The 23,229-nt window shown below is 46.9% G+C and overlaps 1 protein-coding gene across 1 annotated transcript in view; it reads right to left on the bottom strand.

The window, feature by feature from the left end:
- Positions 1 to 23,229, bottom strand: part of KSR2 (kinase suppressor of ras 2) — a 349,744-nt gene that overhangs the window by 31,084 nt on the left and 295,431 nt on the right. The window contains exon 15 of the mRNA XM_084819248.1: positions 5,093 to 5,189. Within this exon, the coding sequence (XP_084675374.1) occupies positions 5,093 to 5,189 (97 nt within the window). The remainder of the gene's footprint in view (positions 1 to 5,092; positions 5,190 to 23,229) is intronic.

Raw genomic sequence — 23,229 nt, 5'->3', positions numbered from 1 at the left:
GTTTTTGTAATATTGTAGGGTGCCATGTGATGCCAGAGCACCCTGAAAGGCAGCTTAGAAATCTTTTAAACAAATAAACAATAACCCTGGTGTGTGCCTATGGCCAGGTATAGTGAAAGGCAATGAGAGCAGCAAGGAAAAAAAAATATTTCACTGCCTCTATTCAATTGTCCATATGCCGCCCAGCTGAGCTTTTCAGGGTTGTACAGGGCCTTTTACATTCTGGCCCAAAGGACACTCTGGAGGCATCTCAGGCCCGCTGTAATGCACTGGCTAGGCACTTCCAGAACAAAATATCTGGCATCCGCCGGGACTTAAGACTCCAGTATTGCAGCAGGTGAATCTGGTGAGGTATCCAGAGCACAGACTTGGCCAGTTTTCTTGGATGAGTTTCAGTTGGTTCAGCTCAAGGACGTGGACAAGGTGCTTGGCCAGGTTCATGCAACCACTTCCATACTGGATTGCCCCTCCAGGCTAAAAGAAACTAGCATGGAGGGAACAGCCAGCTGGGCTAGGGAAGTGATTAATGCCTCCTTGCGAGAGGGAGTGGTCCTGGGCCACCTGAAAGAGGTGGTGGTGAGACCACTCCTGAAGAATCCTTCCTAGACCAGGAAAACCTTAATAATTATAAGCCAGTTGCACATGTTCCATTCCTGGGCAACGGCCTTGAGTGAGTGGTTGCCAACTTGGATAAGACCAATTATCTGTATCCATTTCAGTCAGGGTTCAGGCCAGGTTTTGGCACAGAAACTGCCTTGGTCGCCTTGTATGATGACCTATGTCAGAAGAAAGACAAGGGGGAGTGTGACCCTATTGATTCTCCTTGATCTCTCAGCAGCATTCGATGCCATTGACCATGGTATCCTTCTGGGACGGATCTCTGAGCTGGGAGTGGGAGGCACTGCATTGCAGTGGTTTCGCTCCTACTTGGAGGGTCGGCTCCAGAAGGTGATGCTTGGGAACACTGCTCAGCCCCATGGATTGTCCAATATGGAGTTCCACAGGGGTCAGTTTTGTCCCCCATGCTGTCCACCACCTACATGAAACCGCTGAGTGTGGTCATCCAGAGTTTTAGAGTGCATTGCCATCAGTATGCTGATGACACGCAGCTCTAGTTCTCCTTTTCATGTTCTTCAGTTGAGGCTGTGGATGTGCTGAATCAGTGCCTGGCTGAGAGAATGGACTGGATGTGGGCTAATAAACTGAAGCTCCATCCAAACAAGACTGAGATGCTGTTGGTGGGTGGTTCTGCTGACTGGACAGTTGGTGTTCAGCCTGTTTTGGATGGGGTTGCACCCCCCCAAAGGCAGGTCCATAGCTTTGTGTCCTCCTGGAATCATCTTTGTCACTTGAGGCTAAGGTGTCCACAGTGTCACAGAGTGCCTTCTACCAACTTTGGTTGGTGGCCCAGTTACGCCCCTATCTAGACAGGGATAACCTGGCTTCAGTTGTCTATGCTCTGGGAACCTCCAAGTTAGATTACTGCAATGTGCTCTACGTGGGGCTGCCTTTGAAGACGGTTCAGAAGCTGCAGCTCATGCAAAATGCAGCAGCCAGATTGATAACTGGGAGTAGAAGGTCCACACATATAAGACCAACTCTGACCCACTTGTACTGGCTGCCTATATGCTTCCGAGCTCAATTCAAGGTGCTGGTTTTAACCTATAAAGCCCTACATCACTTAGGACTGCAATACCTGATGGCATGCCTCTCCCACAATGAACCTACCCGTATGCTACATTCAGCATCTAAGGTCCTCCTCTGAGTGCCTCCTCCGAGGGAAGCTCAGAAGGCAGCAATGAGGGAGAGGGCCTTCTCAGTGGTGGCTCCCCATCTGTGGAATGAGCTCCCTGATTAGGTCCGCCTGGCATCAACATTATTATCTTTTCGGCACCAGGTTACGACTTATCACTTTCCCCAGGCATTTGGCAGCAGGTGATGAGTTTTCATTGGTCCTGGATGTGTCTTTAATTGTGACTGATAGTTCAAAGTTGTTTTTAGTTATATGTTGTTTGTGTATGTTGTCTGTGTGTTTTTATGTAAATGGCTTTTAAACTTTTTATATTGTATGTAATGTTTTAACTTCTGTAAACTGCCCAGACAGCTTTGGCTATGGGGTGATACAGAAATGTAATAAATGTAATAAATAATAATAAAGTATGATCCAGGACAGTTTATGGATGAGTTTGAATGTGAGGGAGAGTGTATAGTTGGGTGGGGGAGTGTGAATGGGTTGTATAGATCTATGGATGTCAGTGAATGCAAAGAGCGTATGGATGGATGCATTTGTGTGGATATATGTATATGAGTATAAGGATGAGTGTAATGGGTGGGGGTAGATGGATGAGTGCAAATGGGGTGGTGGATGGATCTGAGTAATGGGGGTAGTGGATAGAGGGGTGCGACTGAGGTGGTGGATAGAGGAGTGTAATTGGGAGGGGTGGATGAGTGTAAATGGGGTGGTGGATGAATTGGTGTAATGGGGGTGGTGGATGGATGAGGGTAATTGAAGGGGTGGATGGATGAGGGTAATGGGGGGTGGATAGATGAGGGTAATTGAGGGGGTGGATAGATGAGGGTAATTGAGGGGGTGGATGGATGAGTGTAATTGAGGGGGGATGGATGGCTGAGTGTAAAAAGAGTGTCCCCGCCCACTTTGGTTTTGTTCTCACCTACGTTTGCCTTTGTCCCACCCACATTTTGATCTCTCCCTCCCCCATGGTATATAGCCCCTGATCATTTGCCCCAGCAGCCAGAGGCCCCCCAGCTTAAAAAAGTTTCCCCATCCTGGCTTCCTATCTATATTCAATGACCAAGCCAGGGATGTTGGAAGCAGTGTCAGGAATGAGGGCAGGTGATGGCAGGAGGAGGTACATAGGAAGCCACCTTATCCTGAGTCAGAGCCTTGGTCCAGTATTGCCTCATTCGCCTGGACGTGGGTCTCCAGATTTCAGGCAGAAAGAGGTGTCTTGCAAACTGCTCTTTGAAATCCTTTAACCACAGAGGTCGGAAACAAACCAGTATGTGCCTTACCAAGGCCATAGCTCAATGGGTAAAATAAGGGTGACAGAGGTTTGAGGGAAAGGAAACACCACAGAGAACCAAGGAAGGGGGAATGCGGCTCCCTCTCTCCTTGTGGTTGCAAGGCGGCATCATCATCATGTATTAGTTGCCTTTCAAGCTAAGTACACAAGGTTACGGCAATAGACAATTTCCCCTATTGAGCAGAATCTTTCAGAGAACCTATGGGATACAGTGCATAGGTTTCTTCTGAAAGTTTGACTGAAAGGAAGAGGGAAAGAGAGAGAGAGAGAGAGAGAGAGAGAGAGAGAGAGAGAGAGAGATTTTGGAAAAGAGCTATTAAGTACCACCACAGAGCGCATTGGTATAGATAGGAACTCCTATCTGCTCAATAGCCAGAGGATGGGAGGGAAAATTTAATGAAAGCCAATGAAACTAAAATGGGTTCGGGATTGAGTTTAACAGGATGAAAAGAGCCCTGGTGAGACAATCCCTCTGTCAAAGTAACAGAAAGGGATGAGGAGGAGGTGGCTGCCTGGGGCTCCCAAGATTGGCACCGGTGTGTGTGTGTGTGGGGGGGGGGAGGCAGGGGAGAGGGCAACGTGTTGTGAACCTCCCAGGATGCTCTTTGCTGGTATCCTCCTACTCAAAGCTAGCTGCCAGCTCCAGGTTTCTGAGGGCCCTTTGGTGAGACACCCTCCATGGGCCCCCTCCTTCAGTGAGTCTCCCTACTCACCGCCATTGTCACCAGCTGCTATTGTTCCTCCTCCTTTTTCTCATCAGGGCTACCACTCAGTGGCTTGACTGGCAGAGAGCCAGTGAGCAAGTAGGTGGTGGCATCTCCCACTCTTCCTTCTCACCACCACCATTGTCTGGACCAAAGTGAGAGACAATGGAACAAGCAGGTTGCAATGGTGAAAGAGGAGCAGCAACTCCAGAAAGCTCTTCTCAGTGAGCCCCTGGCTGGGTGTGGGCCCTTGGCAAGTGCCTGACCATGCCTACCCTTGACCCTGGTCCTGTCCAAAGCCATCAGGATCACGGACTAGAGAATTCCCTGAATTCTTAGCAGTGGGGAATCAGATGTCCCCAGAGCAGGCTATGGCCAGGAACATCTCAACAGAGGCAACAGAGATCAACTGCAGTAGAAGAGGTCCTCCTTCTAAGGCCCTGGGGATATCTGGTACTCTCAGTCACCAAGGTGATATGTATTTTGCATGTGGCTTCATTTTGCTCTATCCTTAGTCAGGCAGCATTTTGACAACAAAGAATCATGCAGAGAACCAAGTGCAACTGGGAAACTGGACCCCACTGTCTCCCATGACAAACATCACGGCAAGGGAGATGCTGTGATACTAGCCCCAGACATCAGCCACAGCAAGAAGAGGTGCAGGGAGCATTTTTCACCCTTTCCTGCCAGAAAGAACACCTACAAGGACTTTGAAATGAAAAACCTGCACCTGAATTTTTGCTCTTTTCCTCCTCCCTCCCAGTCCCTTTTCCCTTTTGTGCCATGTCTTTTAGATTGGAAGCCTGAGAGCAGGGACTGTCTTATTATTAATATTTGTAAGCTGCTTGGGGATGCCCTTTTGGCTGAAGATTGGGGTAAACATGCTATAAATAAATAAGTTGAATAAAAGAATGAAACCACTATGCCTGCTTATCATTTCTGAGCAGAAACTCATCATTCAGATGCATCATCTCCCTAATGGTTTCTCTAATGCTGTTCTCTCTCCCAGACCCAGTCACAGTACAATCGAGGCGTCCTATTCTTCATTACAGAGCATCACCCAACTCTGCAATGCATATCAGGCCTCTGGATTTCCATCACCGTCTCCCTAGAGCCTTCATAAGTCACCAGCGTCTATGAAGAACCTTATTATGTATAACTATATTCATTCTCACTTATTGTCAGTAGCCTTGGGGGCCTGTCATCAGAGACGGGCTATCAATAAAGTATAAAGAAATGTAAAGAAATGATAATAAATCACCCACCCAAAGGCACACGAGCATCAAAGCCCCCCACCTAAGAGAGCATGGGAAATGCACTCAGCCGTGCCCCCTTTTCTCATACCTTGACAATCTCTTGAGCAATCTGTCGCGTTTTGTTGACATCCAGGACAATTTTGGCATCTCTCACCACCGAGTAGAGTGTCCGTCCTTTGCACAAGCTGAAAGAAGAGGAGAATCTTAATTGATTGAGGGAGAAGGAGAAAGATAAGCAAGCCCAAGAAAATTGGGCTTGGTTACATGGTGATGTGCAGGAAAGCAGTGGCAGCCCCATGTCTTTGAGGGCCCTTGGGCAAGACACCTTTGATGGCCCCCCTCCCTCAGTGAATCTACCTTCTCACTGCCATTGTCACCAGGTGCTTTTGTTGCTCATCCTCTTTCTCATTGTTGCTACCGCTTGCTTGTTTGCCAGGCAGAGAGAAAGACCATGAGCAAGTAGGCAACGGCATCTGTTTCTCCTCCTTCTCACGACCACTGTTGTCCAGGCCAGAGTGAGAGGCTGGTGAACAAGGAGGTTGCGAGGATGAAGAGGAGGAGCAACGCCAAGGGGCTCCAGTCAGGGGGTTCTCAGCAGGTGCCCAACCATGCCTACCCCTGACGACACCCCTGGCAGAAAGAGGGAAGCTGTCATGCCCCCTCCGGAGGACTTCTCTTTGAAAGATTACCCAGAGCCCCCCAAGCCAAACATTGCAGAGCAGCTGCTGATGTCGAGGGACCTTGAGGCTCTGACCTTGAGATCAGAGGATCCTGGGCCCTCAGGAGAGAGGGCTGTCCACCCTACCCCTCATGATGGAGTTAGCCCCCTCTTGAGCGCCGAGCCAGATGCAGAGTGGCCATCTAGCCCCAGGGAGCACAGGCACCTAAAGATGCAGGCTTGGATGGCTACGAAATGCAGAACTACCTGCCTGAGGAATATAGACTCCTCGTGAGCAGAAGTATACTCATGAGCAAGGCTCTACTCAGGAGTAGACTATTCCTCAGGTGGCACTGATGGCCTACAGCTCTGCTTGGGGCGGCACCATAACTCAGTGGTAGAGCTCCTGCTTTGCATGCAGAAGGTCCCGGGCTTGATCCCTGGCTTCTCCAGGTAGGACTAGGAAAGAATCCTGTGTGAAACCCCGGAGAGCTGCTGCTAATCGGTGTTGACAATCCTGGGACAGACCAAGGATCTGACTCAGAATAAGGCAGTTTCCTGTCAACCTGGGCTCTGAGCTCTGGCTTAAAGGCCTTCAGTTTGAAGCACAGAGTGCTTGAACAATGTCCCTGCACCAGCAACCTGCCTTGTAGCTCCCTGCCTTGGTGTGAACCACCCAGAAAGTTTAGGCTATTGGGTGGTATAGAAATAACAACAACAACAGCTCTCTGATAATCAATGGAACTCCCTGCACTTGGATTGCCTATTGACCTTTCTTTTGCTGTTGATGGTGAATAATTGTCAGGAGTGTTTCTGAGCGCAGGGAGCATGATAGTAGTTCAGATTCTGAAGACGATCCACCACCAGACATGGGGGAGGTATTTTTCCAGGCTAGTTCAGACATGGCTAGGCAGACTCCTCAGGTTTCAAAGGTCCAGTAGGAGGAGGAGGGTCCCTCTTCACCCCCCCCCCCGAGAGACAGCGAACAGGGAGAGGCGGGATTTGGGGAGTCTGAATTGATAGATGCCAGGCGCAGATGCAGAGCCAAGAGAGAGAAGGCCGGGGCGGAACTTAGACTGTCTACCTGATTGGCCCTGCATGAACAGCTGCGCTTAGAAGCCTCATGAGAGAGAAAGAGACCTCCCCGCACCCCTTAAGTTAGGCTAGGGAGCCCGCCTTTCTTTCAAACAGTGGACAACTTTCGTAGCTACATTTTGAACCCCCTGAAGGCATTTCCTTGCAGGCTGAGAGTCACTGAGAATTTGCATCTGTATGACCCTTTGAAGTAATGGATTAAATGCTGTAGATTGAAGCCTCTTGTCTGTGTTTGATTCAGTGTTTGAAGTTCAGTGTGGGCAAAAGGGATCCTGACAATAATCCCTTGGAGCTCCGTCTGTGCACCACTCCAAGCAGGACAGAAGTGGAGCTGGGATGTCTGGATATTGGCGTGCTCCACATCTGTTAGCTGTATACATTTCTTAGACGTGCCATGGGGCATGGCTTTTTGCCTCTTCAGAATGAGAGCCTTGTGGAAGGAAGACGAGACCCACCCAAGGAAGGCTACCAATGGCTACTAGTCATGATGGCTCGATATAATCTCCAGGATCAGGAGCAGCATGCTTCTCAGTGCCAGTTACTGGGGAACACACATCCAAGGGTGCTATTACAGCCATATTCTTCTTGTAATGGCCACCACTATGGATGGCTTTAAAAAGGGGTTAGGCAAATTCTTGGAGGAGAAGGCCATCAATGGCTACTAGCCTCCAGTATCAGAGGCAGTATGCCTATGTGCACCAGTTGCTGGGAAACATGGGGGAGGGGAGGGTGCTGTTGCACTCATGTCCTACTGGTGGGTTTCCTCAGGCATCTGGTTGGCCACAGTGTGAACAGAACTCTGGACTAGATGGACTCTTCGTGTGATCCAGCCCAGCTCTTCTTATGTTGTGGGCATCCCATTGGGACAACTGGTTGGCCACTGTGTGAAACAGAATGGTGGACTAACCAGGGTTTTGGTCTAAACCAGCAAGGCTCTTCTTAGGGTTCTTCAGATAAGCGACAGCCCTACACTGGGTGAGATTTGCCGATCTTCTTTTTCATACCTGTTGCTGAGAAATCTATTTGCGGAGTCTTAATTACCAAATGCAGCTGCCCAAGCGGCGGGGGGGGGGGACGACGACGACGAATGAAACCAATTAAAATTTGTATTAACATTTGAATCATGTAATGGAGTCTGTGGGTGGATACTGCCTCGACTTTTTTCCCCGTAAAAGAGACCGCCCCACACTACACACACACACAAACACACACACCAGTTCTTATGCCCACCTACGCTCATTACAGGCAAATTGAGAGAGCGCGAACGAAATACCTGAGCTGAGATAATGAACCACCTAAAATAAAACCAGCTTCAACAAGGATCACAGGTGTTAATTTGATCTGGTTCTACAGCTAACTACAGAAGCACTGCAGCTTTTAATCGTTCTTCCCTCCCGCCCACCACTGCAGCCATCTCGTCTCTACAACGTCTTCCTCCCCCTCCTCTTGACACTGAAGGCAGGACCTACCACCCTGCAGAAGTCACCCATGAAGGTCTGTAGGCAGTGGACAAATGCAAAGTGATATTGATGACAGAGGAGTCAAATCGCTTCAAATGTAGATTCGGTTCCAGATTCATTACCGCTTCTGAGCCCTCCAATTGGGCTCCAGTTCAGACACTAACTTAATAATTAGGTTAGCAGCAGGACATAACAGATGACTAAATAGCTGGAACCTTGGGTCCTCAGTGTGGAGCCAGTGGGTACCAATGTGCCTACGGACTCCTCTCTGGCATTCACCAGGCTCCCTGCCCCCCCCTGATTTTTATTTCATTTCATAAGATTATTTTTAAGAATAACAATCACGCATTTCCTTTAAACTTGGGCGTCCTGCATGCTGCAAAGCAAAGTGCTGCCCTCCAGCACCATCTTGGTTTGGGTTCAAAAGAGCGGCTTTGTGTTTTAGGAGCTCAGACTTGCCTCTGCCTTGGACTTAGTTTCTTGGGCAAGTTACTTTTCTTTTAGTTTCACCACTTTGCCTTCTGGCAAATGAGTGTTTTGTGCCCGCTATGGTAACCATTTCATGAAAGGGCAAGCCCTATGTGGCAGATATTTTGTGCCAACAGCCATGACACTCTCTTAAAATTCCAAATGTGCCCACTAACCCGTCCCGAAGTAGCTGTTGCTGCTGCTGCTGTGATGATGATGGTTAAGATGCTTTTAATAAATATATATCTTAAGTCTCTAGTTTTCACCCTTTTTTAAACCTAGGGGCCACCTCTGTTCCCAAGTGGCAGCCTGGCCCCCATTTTGCATCTTCCACGATACCCCATACCTAGCATTGTTCTAGGGCATAAGGTGGGGAAAGAAGGAAGGCAAAATCCAACAAAAAATGAGGAAGAAAATTTGGGGAAACTCTGCAAACTGGCCTTTTATTGCTAGTGGGGTAAGGAAAGAAAAAACGAAACCTCAGGACATTTCTGATAAAATTGTCTTCTGAGAAATTTTGGCTCAGCTCCAGTTCATTACATTTATACCCTGCCTTTTTTCCTCCTTAAGGAACCCAATGTGGCGGCGTACATATCCTCCTCCTCCTCTCCATTTTATCCTCACAACAACAACCCTGTGAGGTAGGGTCTGTGACTGGCCCAAAGTCACCCAGTGAGCTTCCATGGTCAGGTGGGGACTAGAACCCAGACCTCCTGACTCCCAGTCCAACACTGTAGCCACTACACCCCACTGACTCTAGTTGTCATACTTTAGCATGGAGCACCTTCCCCAGGATCTTCCAAATGAATACAATTTCTGAGGAGTGATTGTGGATATGTTTTGTCTCTAATGCAGAGAGACAAGAGAAGACAGGAGAGTCATGCACACTCCTCGGCCACCTCATAAGTAAGATCAGCACAAGAACCCAGAACCCAATTGGTGATAATTTTTCTGAAATTTCTTCTCCTTTGAATTTCTTTCCAAAAGCAATTTATTTTCTATCAAATTGTACGAAGATGGTTGAAAATAACGTGGAAGACATTTTCAGCACAGGACTAATTTTAGGACAAACTGACCTAATTCACATTTCCTGAACAGGCAAAACAAAACACACATTTCCTTTGGTAGTTACTCATTCATTCATTCATTCATTCCATTTATATCCCACTTTTTTTTCCTCCTTAAGTCTGTGACTGGCCCGAAGTCACCCAGTGAGCTTCCATGGCCGAGTGGGGACTAGAACCCGGATCTCCCAACTCCCGGTCCAACACTCTAGCCTCTATACCACACTGGCTGTCCTAATTTTGTGATGTAGTTCCCCAATTTACATTAGGGGAAATTGCATGCAAACATGCCTACTTTAGGGAAATTAGCATCCCAAAAAAGGCATATATCAGGGGAAAGTGCTTGCAAAAATATGTATATTTGGGAAAACTGCACAAAAATATGTATGGGTTTTCTTGTTTACTTAAAAAACCCCAGAGATTCGTGAACTGATTCGCGAACAGGACAGAACAAACTTGTGCTTGAAAAACTGAGATAGACAAATTCATCCATCCCTATACAGGGATGTGTGAATCAGAAAAACCTGAGCTCCAAGAAGTTCTCTGAATTCCTCCTTGAAGCTCATTCTGACTTGATTCTGAGCTTTGTTTTCTGTGTGAATTTTTCCAAATGTACATATCAATTGTGTGCATCTTTGAAATGTAGACATTCTTCTCCCATTGATTAAAGTGTATTTGTGCACATTTTTCAAAAACACACATTTTTTTCATGTGCAGTTTTCAAACATACGCATGCTAATGCATTTTGGGGGGTCTGCGAAACACACTGCAAGCTTGGAAATGTACGGACTCCAACCACAGATAGAGTCTGAGTCCTTGCTCAATCTGGAAGGTGAAAACTGGGTAAATTCTTATGAAAATGAACTGAAATGAATTTCTCATACATCCTTATCCCTCTTCCCAACTCACTGGGCAAAGGCTTGTTCTCTGCTGCTCCAATTGCAGGAATAATGGGCTTAAGTTACAGGACCGTAGATACTGGTTGAACTTTAGGAGAAAGAAGCACCACGCCCACCCTGATCTATGATGAGCTTCCACTTCTCAAATGGATGCATGCAGTTGAGCAGGTTTTTTGGTCTGCGAATCACACTGCAAATCTCAGAAATGTACAGAGTTCAACCACAGATTGCATCCAAGTCCGTGTTCAGCCTGGAAGGTGCAAACTGGAGAAATCCTAATCGAAAATGAACTGAAATGAATTTTCCATGCATCCCTAGTCACAAGATATGGTAACCGTCACTGATAATCCTGTAAAGGATTATCCAACAAAACGCGAACCCCAAAACAGGTCACCAGGAGAAAACAAAACAATGGGGCAGCTATAGGCCGACCCATGAATGGAATGGGTGAATGAATGAATAAGTCAAACCAAACGAACACTAGTGGTCTTTTTGTGATGTTGGATTTGGTATTATATCCAGTTACCCCCTGGCAGACAGAACAGTCCACTGTACCTTCTGGTATAACAACCACATGCATCATTTGCCCATAAGGGAAAGAGGGGGGGAACTGTGAAAGAGATGGGGTTGGAGCAGGTTAGTGAGGCTTTCCTTGGTAACAGCTGTGCCGTTTTTGGCTTCTCCGACAAGTGATAGCAACACCTAGGAGGAGACCACGGTCCACGCAGCAAACAGATGTTTACTGCCCACTCATTGCCAGCACTGTGTCGCTTGTCGCAGCTCATCTCTCCAGCGATGGGGCAGTCGAACCATGCCAGCAGGCCGTCTGTGAGGCCATCCCATCCACCCCCCACCAGGAGCCTGCACAAATCAAGTAGTCAATGAGGCATGGGAAGGGCTTTCAAATCAACTTGAAGGCAGCGGCAGCAGAAATTAATGAGACACGGAACGGAAATAGTCCATCTTGCTCGGCCCTTCCTCGAGGAGGTTCATAGCTCTGAGCAGATGGTCTCAAATGAAAACAACACTAATGCAAACAGAGAGGAGGGGAGGGCCCCACCTCTGCTTGCACCTTGCTTACATTAAAAGAAGAGGTATGATTTTATAAAAGGCATGTAATAGGAGGAGGCAGCAGGGTCAAGAGGAGCAGTTAGGCAACAACAGGAAACCCCCCCTGAGACTGGTGCAGTGGAACCCACCTATACTACCTATGGCAGCTGAGGAGGCAGCTACCATGTAGAGGACAGGTGTGTGCATGGGCTGATGAAGGCCCCGTCTTGTCCTGATCTAGACTGAGTCAGGCCTGTTTGTGAGCAAACACAGGGAGCAATGCAATAGAATGGTCAATTTGGCGAGCAAATGGTCACGCCCACAGATTTCGGTCCAAGGAGGTTTAGGCTAAGGAAAGGGTGGTCCAAGTAACAGGCAAGAGGTCAAACACAGTAAATCAGCAAGGTACATTACTGAGTTCAGAAGCAGGGTCAAGGTAGAGTCCAGGGTCAGCAGCATGGAGCATCCGTTGCAAGGCGAGGCATTGGAGACAAAGTAGCAGGTACTGGAACTAGCAAAGGTGTTGTTTCTAACAGCTTTCAAGTTAGCAGCGAGAGCTGATAATAGCTAAAGCTACTAGAACCCCACTCGGGGCTCAGCTGCTTCCTGTTAGAGGCTTGTCAGATGTCCTCCTTGTGAGGAGGGCCCAACTCATGAGTAGTCCTCTTCAGTAAGCGAGCACTCCTTCGCCTGGCACCCATTCTATCATGGACCTTCAGGTGCTGGTATTCTCGGGGGCTAGGGCGAGGCTCAGCATCTTCCTCTGCCTCAGAAGCTGAACTCTCCACCTCTCTAGGAGGCAGATTCAAAGGCATCACCCCTGAGGGTTCTGGACTGTCCTGGCTAGTGCCAGGGTCTCCTGAGGGCACAACTGATCCTGAGGGTTCTGGCTTGTCTGCTGAGGAGGACTCTGGTGGTGGCATGACATCTGGGACCATGACACATCTAGGCCCTAGTGTTAGGCTGGTTGTCAGTGGAGGCTGGTGGCTCTGATTTCAGTGGGCCTGTGAATCCATTGTCCCATTCAGCGGGGAACAAATAAAAATGTCACGTGGTCCAGGCACCTCCACAGCCACACAATCTCTCCAGTTAAGCTGTGAATAACTTTATTGAACCAAGTCAAAGCTAGGTATGTATGAGAAATTCATTTCAGTTCGTTTTTGATCAGGATTTACCCAGGTTGCACCTTCCAGACCAAACATGGACTCAGATGCAATGTGCAGGCAAAGTCCATACATTTCTGAGCTTGCAATGATGCGATTTGCGGACCAAAGAAATTTGTTCAACAGCACGTGTACATTTGAAAAATGTATATGCAAAGATGCATACTTTTGAAAAAGGCATGCAAACACATTTTAATTAATGGGAGAAGGATGCATACATTTCAAAGATGCTCACAACGGATGCGTAGATTTGGAAAAATAGGCACACAAATACACATGGATCATTATATGGAAAGAACAAAATCAAAACTTGCAATCTGATATGGATTTGAGTTGCAATGATCTTTGAGATGGAATCCAGGGCATTTTCAGTAAGCTCAAGTTTTGCTGATTTGCACATCCCTAGTCAAAAGCCAGCATGACTTAGTGAACTGTGTAAAAACAACAAATATTAACCCATGATAAAGTAAAATACAGTTGGCTTTTATTTAGCCTTTTAAAATGCATGGTTCCTAATGTTTGCATGCTTTTACGGTTTTAAATATTCTTGCTTTGATTGTGGAAAGGGTATATTGTTTTAAATTGCTGGATGCTGCCCTAATGGCTTTTTAGCAGATAAGGTGATGTATCAGTGATGATGATGATGATAAAATATAGTGTAATCAACTACCCATTTTAATCAACTGTAATCAACAGTTTAATCAACTTTAATCAACTACCCATTTTAATCAACCATTGTAATCAACCATTGTAATCAACTACCCATTTTACGATCACAAACTACTAAAATGAACAAAATTTTATGGGGGCCACAGTGAATAATGCTACCATATAGTTCAGGGGTGGAAAACCTCTGGCCAGCCATGAGCCTACTCTGGCCCATAAAGGTTCCCTATCTAGCTTGATTGGGGAAGCCCAGATGCAGCAAAGTTGGGTTCTGGCTCATTCTCCCAGTGCTGAAACATCAACCTGGTGCATTGTCTGGTGACCAAATGATGTCAGGGGTGTGACCCCATCCCGACATCATTCAAACCAGAGAGGGCTGGGGGCTCATTCACCCCAACCCCACGCAAAAACAGTTCCCCACCCCGTGCTCCAGCACCACTCTATCTGTGCGGAGTTTTATCCTGAGTAACATGGAAGAAACACAATCCCTACAGATAGGTTTGTTAGTCTTTAAGGTGCCACCAGGTTCTTTGTTGTTTTTACAGGGACAGTGGGTGTTTCCCCCCCCCCTTCATCTTGTGGTTGGAGACTACAAATGTCTGATACCCAACATGTCCCAAAAAGTGTGAAGGTATTTTAAATATCTACCATGTATCTTCCCATCCTTTGAATGAACCCATTGAGTGAGGATGGAACTAGATGGGACCCACACTATGTTTACCCTGATATCTCCCCCCAAAAAAAGAAAAGCAGTGCAAGAGGTTACAATTTTGAATGAAGGACTGGTGGAAAGTAAGGATGTCGGAGAAATCTTCAACTGATTCAAATGAGTTCAGATTTCTATGGATCTGACCTGAAGATTCCACAGCAGACTGGCTTTTTCCGAGTCACGTGGACTTGCAGACCATTTTTTTAAAAATTTGTTGGGTGGATTTGTGCAAATTTGTCCTTGTGCACATTAGTGCAACTGCACACTTGCAGTACTGCACATTAGCGCAACAGAGAGCTTCGGCTATGGGGCAGTATAGAAATGCAATAAACAAACAAACAAACTGTGCACTTGCAATGATCCAGCATTAGCTGAAGTGCGTAGTTGCGCAAGTGGAATGCAAATCTCACGTGTCCCTAAAAAAATCTGATTCTGTCACTGAGTAGAAGACAGAACGAAAGACACCTGACAATCCACAAAACACAGACAGAACAGATTTAACAACATCTGTAAATCCCTAATGGAGGGAAGTGCTGTTTACCTCTCCCCCTGCCACCATTTTCACCCATTACCCCCTGCTGCTTTTCTCCCTGTGGGAGAAAAGTTACAACATCCTAAAAGAGTAATGCAACAGCAAAAACACCACCACCACCATCAACAGGCAGCAAGTAAAAAGGTCTTATCCTGGTGCCTAAAATTCATTGGATTTGTGCCCTGCCCTCGCCCCCCAGATGAGGAGCCCTGGAGAGTCAATGCCAAAACTAGGGGATCACTACAGAGAAAGCCCTTTACCCAGTCCCCACACCCACCTAACCTCTGACAGTGGGGGCATGAAAAGACCAGGTTGTGTCAGCCCCACCCACCCCATTGCTGGTTGCAAAAGTGCAAAAGCACATAGAATTATAGAATAGTAGGGCTGGAAGGGGCCTATAAGACCATCGAGTCCAACCCCCTGCTCAATGCAGGAATCCAAGTCAAAGCATCCCTGACAGATGGCTGTCCAGCTTCCTCTCGAATGCCTCCAGTGTGGGAGAGCCCAGCACCTCCCTAGGGAATTGGTTCCATTGTTGTATTGCTCTAACAGTCAGGACATTTTTCCTGATGTTCAGCCAGAATCTGACTTCCTATAACTTGAGCCCACTATTCCATGTCCTGCACTCTGGGATGATCGAGAAGAGATCCTGGCCTTCCTCTCTGGGACAACCTTTAAAGTCCTTGAAGAGCGCTATCCTATCTCCCCTCAGTCTTCTCTTCTCAAGACTAACCATGCTCAGTTCCTTCCATCTCTCCTCATAGGGCATTGTTTCCAGTTCCCTGATCATCTTCGTTGTCCTCCTCTGAACAATGGACAAGTACTCCATACAAGTACTCAGAACTGGACATAGTACTCCAGATGAGGCCTAACCAGTGCTGAGTAGAGGGGAACTTGCAGTTCACGTGATTTGGAAGCGATACTTCTATTAATGCAGCCCCAAATAGCATTTGCCTTTTTTACAGCCACATCACACTGTTGGCTCAATATCATGAGCATGTTGATTAAAACATATGCAAACATATGTGGATTAAGACATACGTGGTGGCTTCTTTCTGGTTGGAAGTTATTGCTTGTATAAGTATTGTTCTGTGAAAATCTGTGATAACTGAGGATGTCCATGCACTTTTACATTATATTTCTGTCATGTGCAGATTAGCGTGTGGACAGCAAAAGTTCACTGTGAGAGCCCTTACAGTTACAAAGAGACACATATTTCAAGCTTTGAAAGATAAACACCCACTACCCATTATTCAAATAACTTTCTGCTCTTGCTGTATTTGGACATATATCCTACAGTCATCAATTTCATCTGGATGCTTATTTAGATATATGGACTACTTATATTAATGTATGTATTTGAAGGAGAAGTACTGAATTCTTCCTCCTCCCCTTTCCTTTTTATCAATGGTGGCATGAACAGTTAATATGAATGGATATGCTATTTTCGTTATGTTGTTTTTGTTTCTGCTACAATTGCAAATTAAAAAAAACACATATGCAAAAAGAAATTTTGATGCAAAAAAGACGTGGTTGGGGTAGTGTTTTAAACTGGTGTGCATATGGGCTCATGTGAATCCATCACCTGTACAACAAGCGAAATGAAAACTGTAGCGATCTGTGCATGCACTGACTCTGAACTAAAATTTAGAAGTTCTCCAAGCAGGAAGAGAGGAATGTGGGACAGAGCCAACCAAGAAAACATTAGCAAAAGCGAACAGGGGGTACATAAGCATCCCTGTTATTCTGCTGGGAATACAAAATACACACACATGGGGGGGGGGGGAATGGATGAATTTGCCAGGTTTGCTTTCTCCCACATTTGCATCTTTAAAATGTCAAATTCTTTCCTTCCTGTTAATGAAGAAATTTGTGAATTCTGGTACATTCTTCTATATTTTTAAAAAATAAAAAATAAAATAATGAACTGAACTGAACAAAATTCTCACTGATCAGCACCAGCCACATTCAACAGGTACAGTTACTCGTAGCAGTGGAGGCTGGTGGCCCCGATTTCAGTAGGGCTGTGAATCCATTCTGGGTTTCAGTTAAAACTGGCCAGAGTTGTAAAGGAGCTATCCAAGGTGCTGAACCTATTTGGGGGGATAGGTTTTAGCACCTTAGATAGCTTCTTTAGAGTTCTGACTGGTTCTGACTGAAACCCAAAATGGATTCACAGCCCCACTGAAATCGGGGCCACCAGCCTCCTCTGAGACCTAGCATGGAGAGGGCCATGTTGTACCTGCCTATCATGCAACTCCTAAAGATGAGGATCTGTAATGCCCCTGCAGTAGGCTCCAAACTCTTAATTTAGAGGTGCCAAGGTAGTGATAAATCAGATCCAGGTTTACTGATAAAGTAGTAGTTTCTTGAGTAACTTACAGCACACAGGCGTACCCAATGGTTGGATCAGACAGCTTCTCTGAACCCCGAGCCATGGGGTACAATGGGTTTTATACCATACATGTCAGCAGTGAGGCGGCATGACAGCAGCAAGCACCCCTAGCATTCATTCCCAGCATGGACTAACAGCGCTTGGTTCTCAGCACAGCCACCTGTAGCTTAAACAAACTTCACTTCCCAGGCATATCTTGGTTAGATATTCTACTCATTAGCAAGAAATGTGCTTGGAGTTGCTTCTCACCCTTTGACTCATCCTGGTAAATCAAGAGGCCTGCTAAGGGAAACAGCAGCCCTCTGACCAAAGCCAGAGAGCATTATGGATCTAAGCCACTCTAAAACTACTAATAGCTTGGTTCAGGCCTGGGGCCTTACAGCAGCCTGTCAGAGAAAAATAGGTGGCAACCCCAATTCAGCACCGCAAACACGGGTGAATGCACAGGGATTCCAAGCCAGACTTTGAAGAGTTAAGCACTCGAAGCCCTCTTCCTGGATGGATGAATCTATCAGTCCCGTTTCCCCCCACATTCCATTAACAAATAAGAAATTCTCAAGTTCTTCCCATCCTGCTGATGAACAAATTTTTGCAAATTTTGGTAAGTTCTGATCAAAAAACAAACTGAACTGAATTCACATCCATCCCTATTTTACTGTGCCATATGGTCAGATTGCGACGCTCCTTTTAAGAGCTTAAATACGAATCTGCCGTATACCATATCAGACTGTTTGTCCATCTATTTATTTATTATTTTATGTATTTATTGCGTTTATATCCTGCCTTTGTTCCTCTTGCAAGGAACCCAAGGCAGCTTACATTATCCTCCTCCTCCTCTCCATTTTATCCTCACAACAACAACCCTGTGAGGTAGGTTGGGCTGAGAGTCTATGACTTTGGGTGGCCCAAAGTCACCCAGTGGGCTTCCATGGCCAAGTGGGGTCTAGAACCCAGATCTCCCGGCTCCCAGTCCAACATTCTCACCACTACACCACATCTAGCTCACATATGGGCAACAACCAGCCTGTGAAAAGTTACCCATCTGGCTCATGGAACCTTGGACTCCCTCTGCAGATTTCACCCCCCAAGCCCTACCTTGTGGCTTGAGGGCTTTTTCTTTTTTCCTTTTTGCATAAAAATCTGTGTGCATATCCATGTGTATCTTTCCAAATGTACCCATCAATTGTGCACATCTTTGAAATGAATGCATTCTTCTCCCATGATTAAAGCACAGAGGTGCAGAAAATTAGGTATAGTGTAGAGAATGTGGCTAGGGAGACATTTTTCTCCCTCTCTCATAATACTAGAATCTGGGGTCATCCCATGAAGCTGATTGTTGGGAGATTCAGGACAGATAAAAGGAAGGACTTCTTCACACAGCGCAGAGTTAAACTATGGAATTTGCTACCACAATATGTAGTGATGGTCACCAGTTTGGATGGCTGTAAAAGAGGAATGAACAAATTCATAGAGCATAAGGCTATTGATGGCTACTAGTCCTGATGGCTATATGCTACTCTGGTATCAGAGGCAGTATGCCTATGTATACCAGTTGCTGGGGAACATGGGCAGGAGGGTGCTGTTGCACTCCTGTCCTGCTTGTGGGTTTCCTGTGGGGAGCAGATTGGCCACTGTGTGAACAGAATGCTGGACTAGATGGACCCTTGGTCTGAACCAGCACGGCTCTTCTTATGTACTCATATGTGTGCACATGTTTGAAATGTGCTCATTTTGAAATGTACACAAGCCGGTGAATGCTTTTTTCTTATTTTTGGTCTGCTAGTCGCACTGCAAGCTCAGACTGTATATTGTACCTGAATCCATGTTGAGCCTGCGGACTGGGTGAAATCCTCATCTTGATGAACTGAAACAAATTGATCATACATCCCTAGGGTACAGTGAAGCTAGTTCCCGACTGATGCACTGTATGGATTACCTGCCCAGTGCTCTGGCCAGGGATCAAACAATATCAGGGGGTATAGCCTAGGGAAGTCCGTGGAATCCGCCACGGACTCCATTGAGGCCAAATTCCAGTGAATTCGGCCCCTTGAAGCCCGCGGTGGAACGAATGCACTTACCTATGCCTCTCCGGACTGAATATCCGCCCCCGGCTGGCTCCGTCCCGGCTCCCACAGTCCTCTCCAGACGCAAATGGCATCAGCTATGCCATTTGCGTCCCCGTTTCTTCTCGCGATAGGCTACGTGTCTCTATTTACGTAGATAGTTAAGTAGCCTATTGTGTGAAAAAACAGGGATGCAAACGGCATAGCCAACGTCATTCATGTCTGGAGAGCACTGTGGGAGCCGAGATGGAGCCGGCCAGTTCGGATTCGGGGGGGGGGGGGAGGAACAGATCACCTCCCCCCCGTTGAGGATTCTGGGGGGAGGAACAGATCACCTCCCCCCCGGCGGACCCCCCTGCGGACACAAGGTAAGGGGATCTGTACATCCCTAGTGTAGTCCCAGACCCCCGACATCATTCAGCCTGCAGAGTTCTAGGTAGGGTCATCCATCCCCCCACCCTGAATTGTATTTGCCCACTCCTGATCTAGATCTGCATTGTCTACCCTGTCCATCAGTAGGGATGTCAGAGAAATCCACAGTGGAATCAAATGAGTTCAGATCTCTATGAATACAACCCATGGATTCCATATCAGGACAGCTTTTCCTGGGTCTCACAGATTCCGTGGACTTTCAGACTGGGTTTTGTTTTTGTTTTACTTTCCAGAATTGTATGCATATTTAGTTGTAGAAAAATACAAAAATAACGGGAAAAAACATGGTCCAAAAATGTGCATTTCCCCCACAGATTAAGGTATGAAAATTCACATTTTGGGGTGGATTTGAGCATTGAGAGGGGGCAAGTATATGCATTTTTGCAAGCATGAATTTGCATAAATGCAAATTTGCACAAAGTTGAGAAACTGGAAAAAATGTGATTCTACCTGTGAGTGGACAATGGAGCGAAGGGCACTTGACAATCTGCAAAGCACAGATGGAACTGATCCTACAAAATCCATACTGCTCTAGTTGTCAGTGGCTTTTCCATCACCTGCTACCTGGTCCTTTTAACTGGAGATGCCAGGGATCAAGCCTGGGACCTTCTCATGAAAAACATGAGCTCTGCTGCAAAGCCCTCCCCGAGAGACCTTGTTAGGTCCATGTGGAAGAAGGTGCATGAAACCTCCAAGGAAACAAGAGCATCATAGCTCTGGAAAGGTTTTTAGCCAAGGAAGAGCATTGCAAAGGAAGCTGTAATAAGAATAAGAATAAAAAGTTAGTTGGACCTGGGTGAGGCGGGGGAGAGATTCACCCTTCCAAGTGCTCTTCATCGGATCACAAATAACCTGTTGCGACAGGATGATGGCAAATCCTGGAGGTGCAGAGACGCCTTGCTGTAGATACACAAACGCCTCTCATACGTATAACTACGCTTCATCTTGTTTGCTCTTTACAAACAGCACCTGTTGCTATTGAGACAAATCCACCTGCAAGATCTTTTCAAGGTTTCTCTTCATCGGATTATCATCTTCTGCTTTCTTTAGTGCCGCAAGCCCACAAGGGGAGGGGAAAAAACCCTCAAAGAGACAACGATCATGGCAACGCCTCTGCTTCTCCATGCCGATAATACTCCCCCCCCCCAAGGTGCTATTGACCCAGAACTCCTTCAGCACGCATGGTTAAGAGGCGTAGCTGTGCAAATCAAAGAAGCACAGGCTTACTTTTGTCGGCCTGCTGCCGGATTCACTCTAGAAGTAGGCCCTTCATAATCAGATCTTTTACCCCGGCATGCTCTGCTTATAAATGGAAATTTGCATCTGTTAACTGAAAACCCAGCTTTGGCAACCTGAGTGAACTGCACCGTGTTAGACAAGCACCCCGTACAAGGTCTTGGCACCATTAAATCTGCCTATTAGAAGCACCTGGGCAATGCACTCCTTTGTCAACAGCCAATCCTTTACAGAGAAGGAGCACTCTGTATGCTGAGCATGCTTCCTTCCCTGGTTTCCCCAGACTTTTTAGTTCATCGGTCTGTATTTAAATGTGTGTTCTTGCCATTTTAGAACTTTCCCTGCCTGTTTTCTTTGTTTTTTAAACTCTGGTTTTATTTTGTTTTAAACTTTTAAAGAGGGCCGGCCCAACCATGAGGCAGAGTGAGGCAACTGCCTCTGGTGGCAGATGCTGGGAGAGGCAGCAACGGCAGTCCCATTGCTGTTCTGCTTGAGTCCACCAGGTATTCTTCTCTCTTGGAGGACAGAATTGTATATGCCACCCAGCCTATCCCATTGCTGTTCTGCTTGAGTCCACCAGGTATTCTCCTCTCTTGGAGGACAGAATTGTATATGCCACCCAGCCTATCCCATTGCTGTTCTGCTTGAGTCCACCAGGTATTCTCCTCTCTTGGAGGACAGAATTGTATATGCCACCCAGCCTATCCCATTGCTGTTCTGCTTGAGTCCACCAGGTATTCTCCTCTCTTGGAGGACAGAATTGTATATGCCACCCAGCCTATCCCATTGCCAGTGTTGAGGTAAGATTCAACTGTCTGTCTCATCGGCTTCTCTGTGTGGAACAGAAGGGGGTGGGTGTCATCTCATCCTTTGCCTCAGGCAGCAAAATATCTCAGGCCAGCCCTGCTTTTTAAAGGTTTTTTGTTATGTTTTATTTTAGAGTTCTAATTTTTCTGAACTCAAACTCAACGAGACCTATTCCAAAGAGGAAGACTAGTAACAGACCCAGACCACAAGGAGTTAACGGTTCCTCCCCCCACTGCCCCCAGATAATAGCCTGAGGAGGCTGAGATGATACTCAGATCCATCCACCCCAGCTCCAGACACTCCACTGGCACCCCCAGGACTGTAAGACTAGATGCTTTGATTGGACTGTTCTGAAGCCCGGAGACACAGTGCCTGTTTGGCAGATGAGCCCCCCACCTCTGTAAGCCCTACTCAGAAGGAGGCAGCAAGCACTAGCATGTGCTTCAACTTCAGGGCCCCACTGATCTCCAGGAAGAGGTGTGTGTGTGGGTCTGGAACCACTCTTAAATTCCTTGGTCTCTGCCTCTTAGTTGCTGGTGCAACAAATTTCTGGAAACATCTCCCTTGGAAACACAGCTACTGCTAGACAGCTCCACAGCCAGTCCAGACTTCTGTACTCAACATCTGTGGTCCCTGCTCAGATTCACTCTACAGGATAACACTCTGGTTGTCAGCTCCTCAGAGTCAAGAGTTGAAGTCTCCTGGCTCAAATAACCACTCCTGCTGGCTTCTTCCCTCACCCCTCAGGCTTGGCGAAATTGGACAGCGGGTAGCTAGAGGGCGATTTGCATGTGCAGCAGTTCAAGGGGATTGCAGCTAATGTCTCATTATCACATCCCCCCATGCCCCATGGCGATGCCAGATGTTACTGGAGGCATGTGCTACTAGCAAGGAATTTGGGGATCCATGGGGTAAACCTTTTCAGATGTGTTGGCTGCAGTGAACAGACCCACTATGTCAGAAGGGCAGAACCTCTGGGTCAGGGGGCAAATCCAGTCCCCTGGGGGTACCAAGATGGCTCTCCTAGGGTCCTTAGAAGGCCATGCCCCTTTCCCCAGGCTCCACCCCCTCTCCCCCAACCACTAATCATGTGGTAGTTTCCAGCTTTTGTGTAGCCCGCCCCCATCTGAAGGGTTGAACTGCTTTTCCCAAGGCTTAGTTATGGGCAGAAAGACCTTCCAGCTAAACTATGCTAGTGGGTTTTTTTAATTGTATTTTGGCCCCACCCCTTTGGCCTTCAGTCCCACCCACCATTGGAATGCGCCCCCCAAGAGCTTCTCTGAAATGGAATTTGGCTCCTGGGCTGAACGAGGTTCTGTCCCCCTCCCACTAGGAAAAGCCCCCTCTTGTAGGGATGAAATCATACGTAAACTGGCCTTCAGGGGAAGTAACTACCGCTGTGCTGAAAATTTGGATTCTTTCATATCAGGCATTTCAGGGGGGGGGGGGTGAAACAAAAACTCTGATGGAAGAGGCTGGGGGAGGTGAGAATTTCAAATAACTTTCTCCTTGGGGAGGAAGACAGGAT

This window comes from Heloderma suspectum, chromosome 13 (assembly GCF_057233095.1).
Source record: "Heloderma suspectum isolate Gila_16-S chromosome 13, 16-S_ref, whole genome shotgun sequence".
Lineage (NCBI taxonomy): Eukaryota > Metazoa > Chordata > Lepidosauria > Squamata > Helodermatidae > Heloderma > Heloderma suspectum.
The sequence above is the reverse complement of the archived record's forward strand: the minus strand, read 5'-3'. Positions and strand labels throughout refer to the sequence as shown.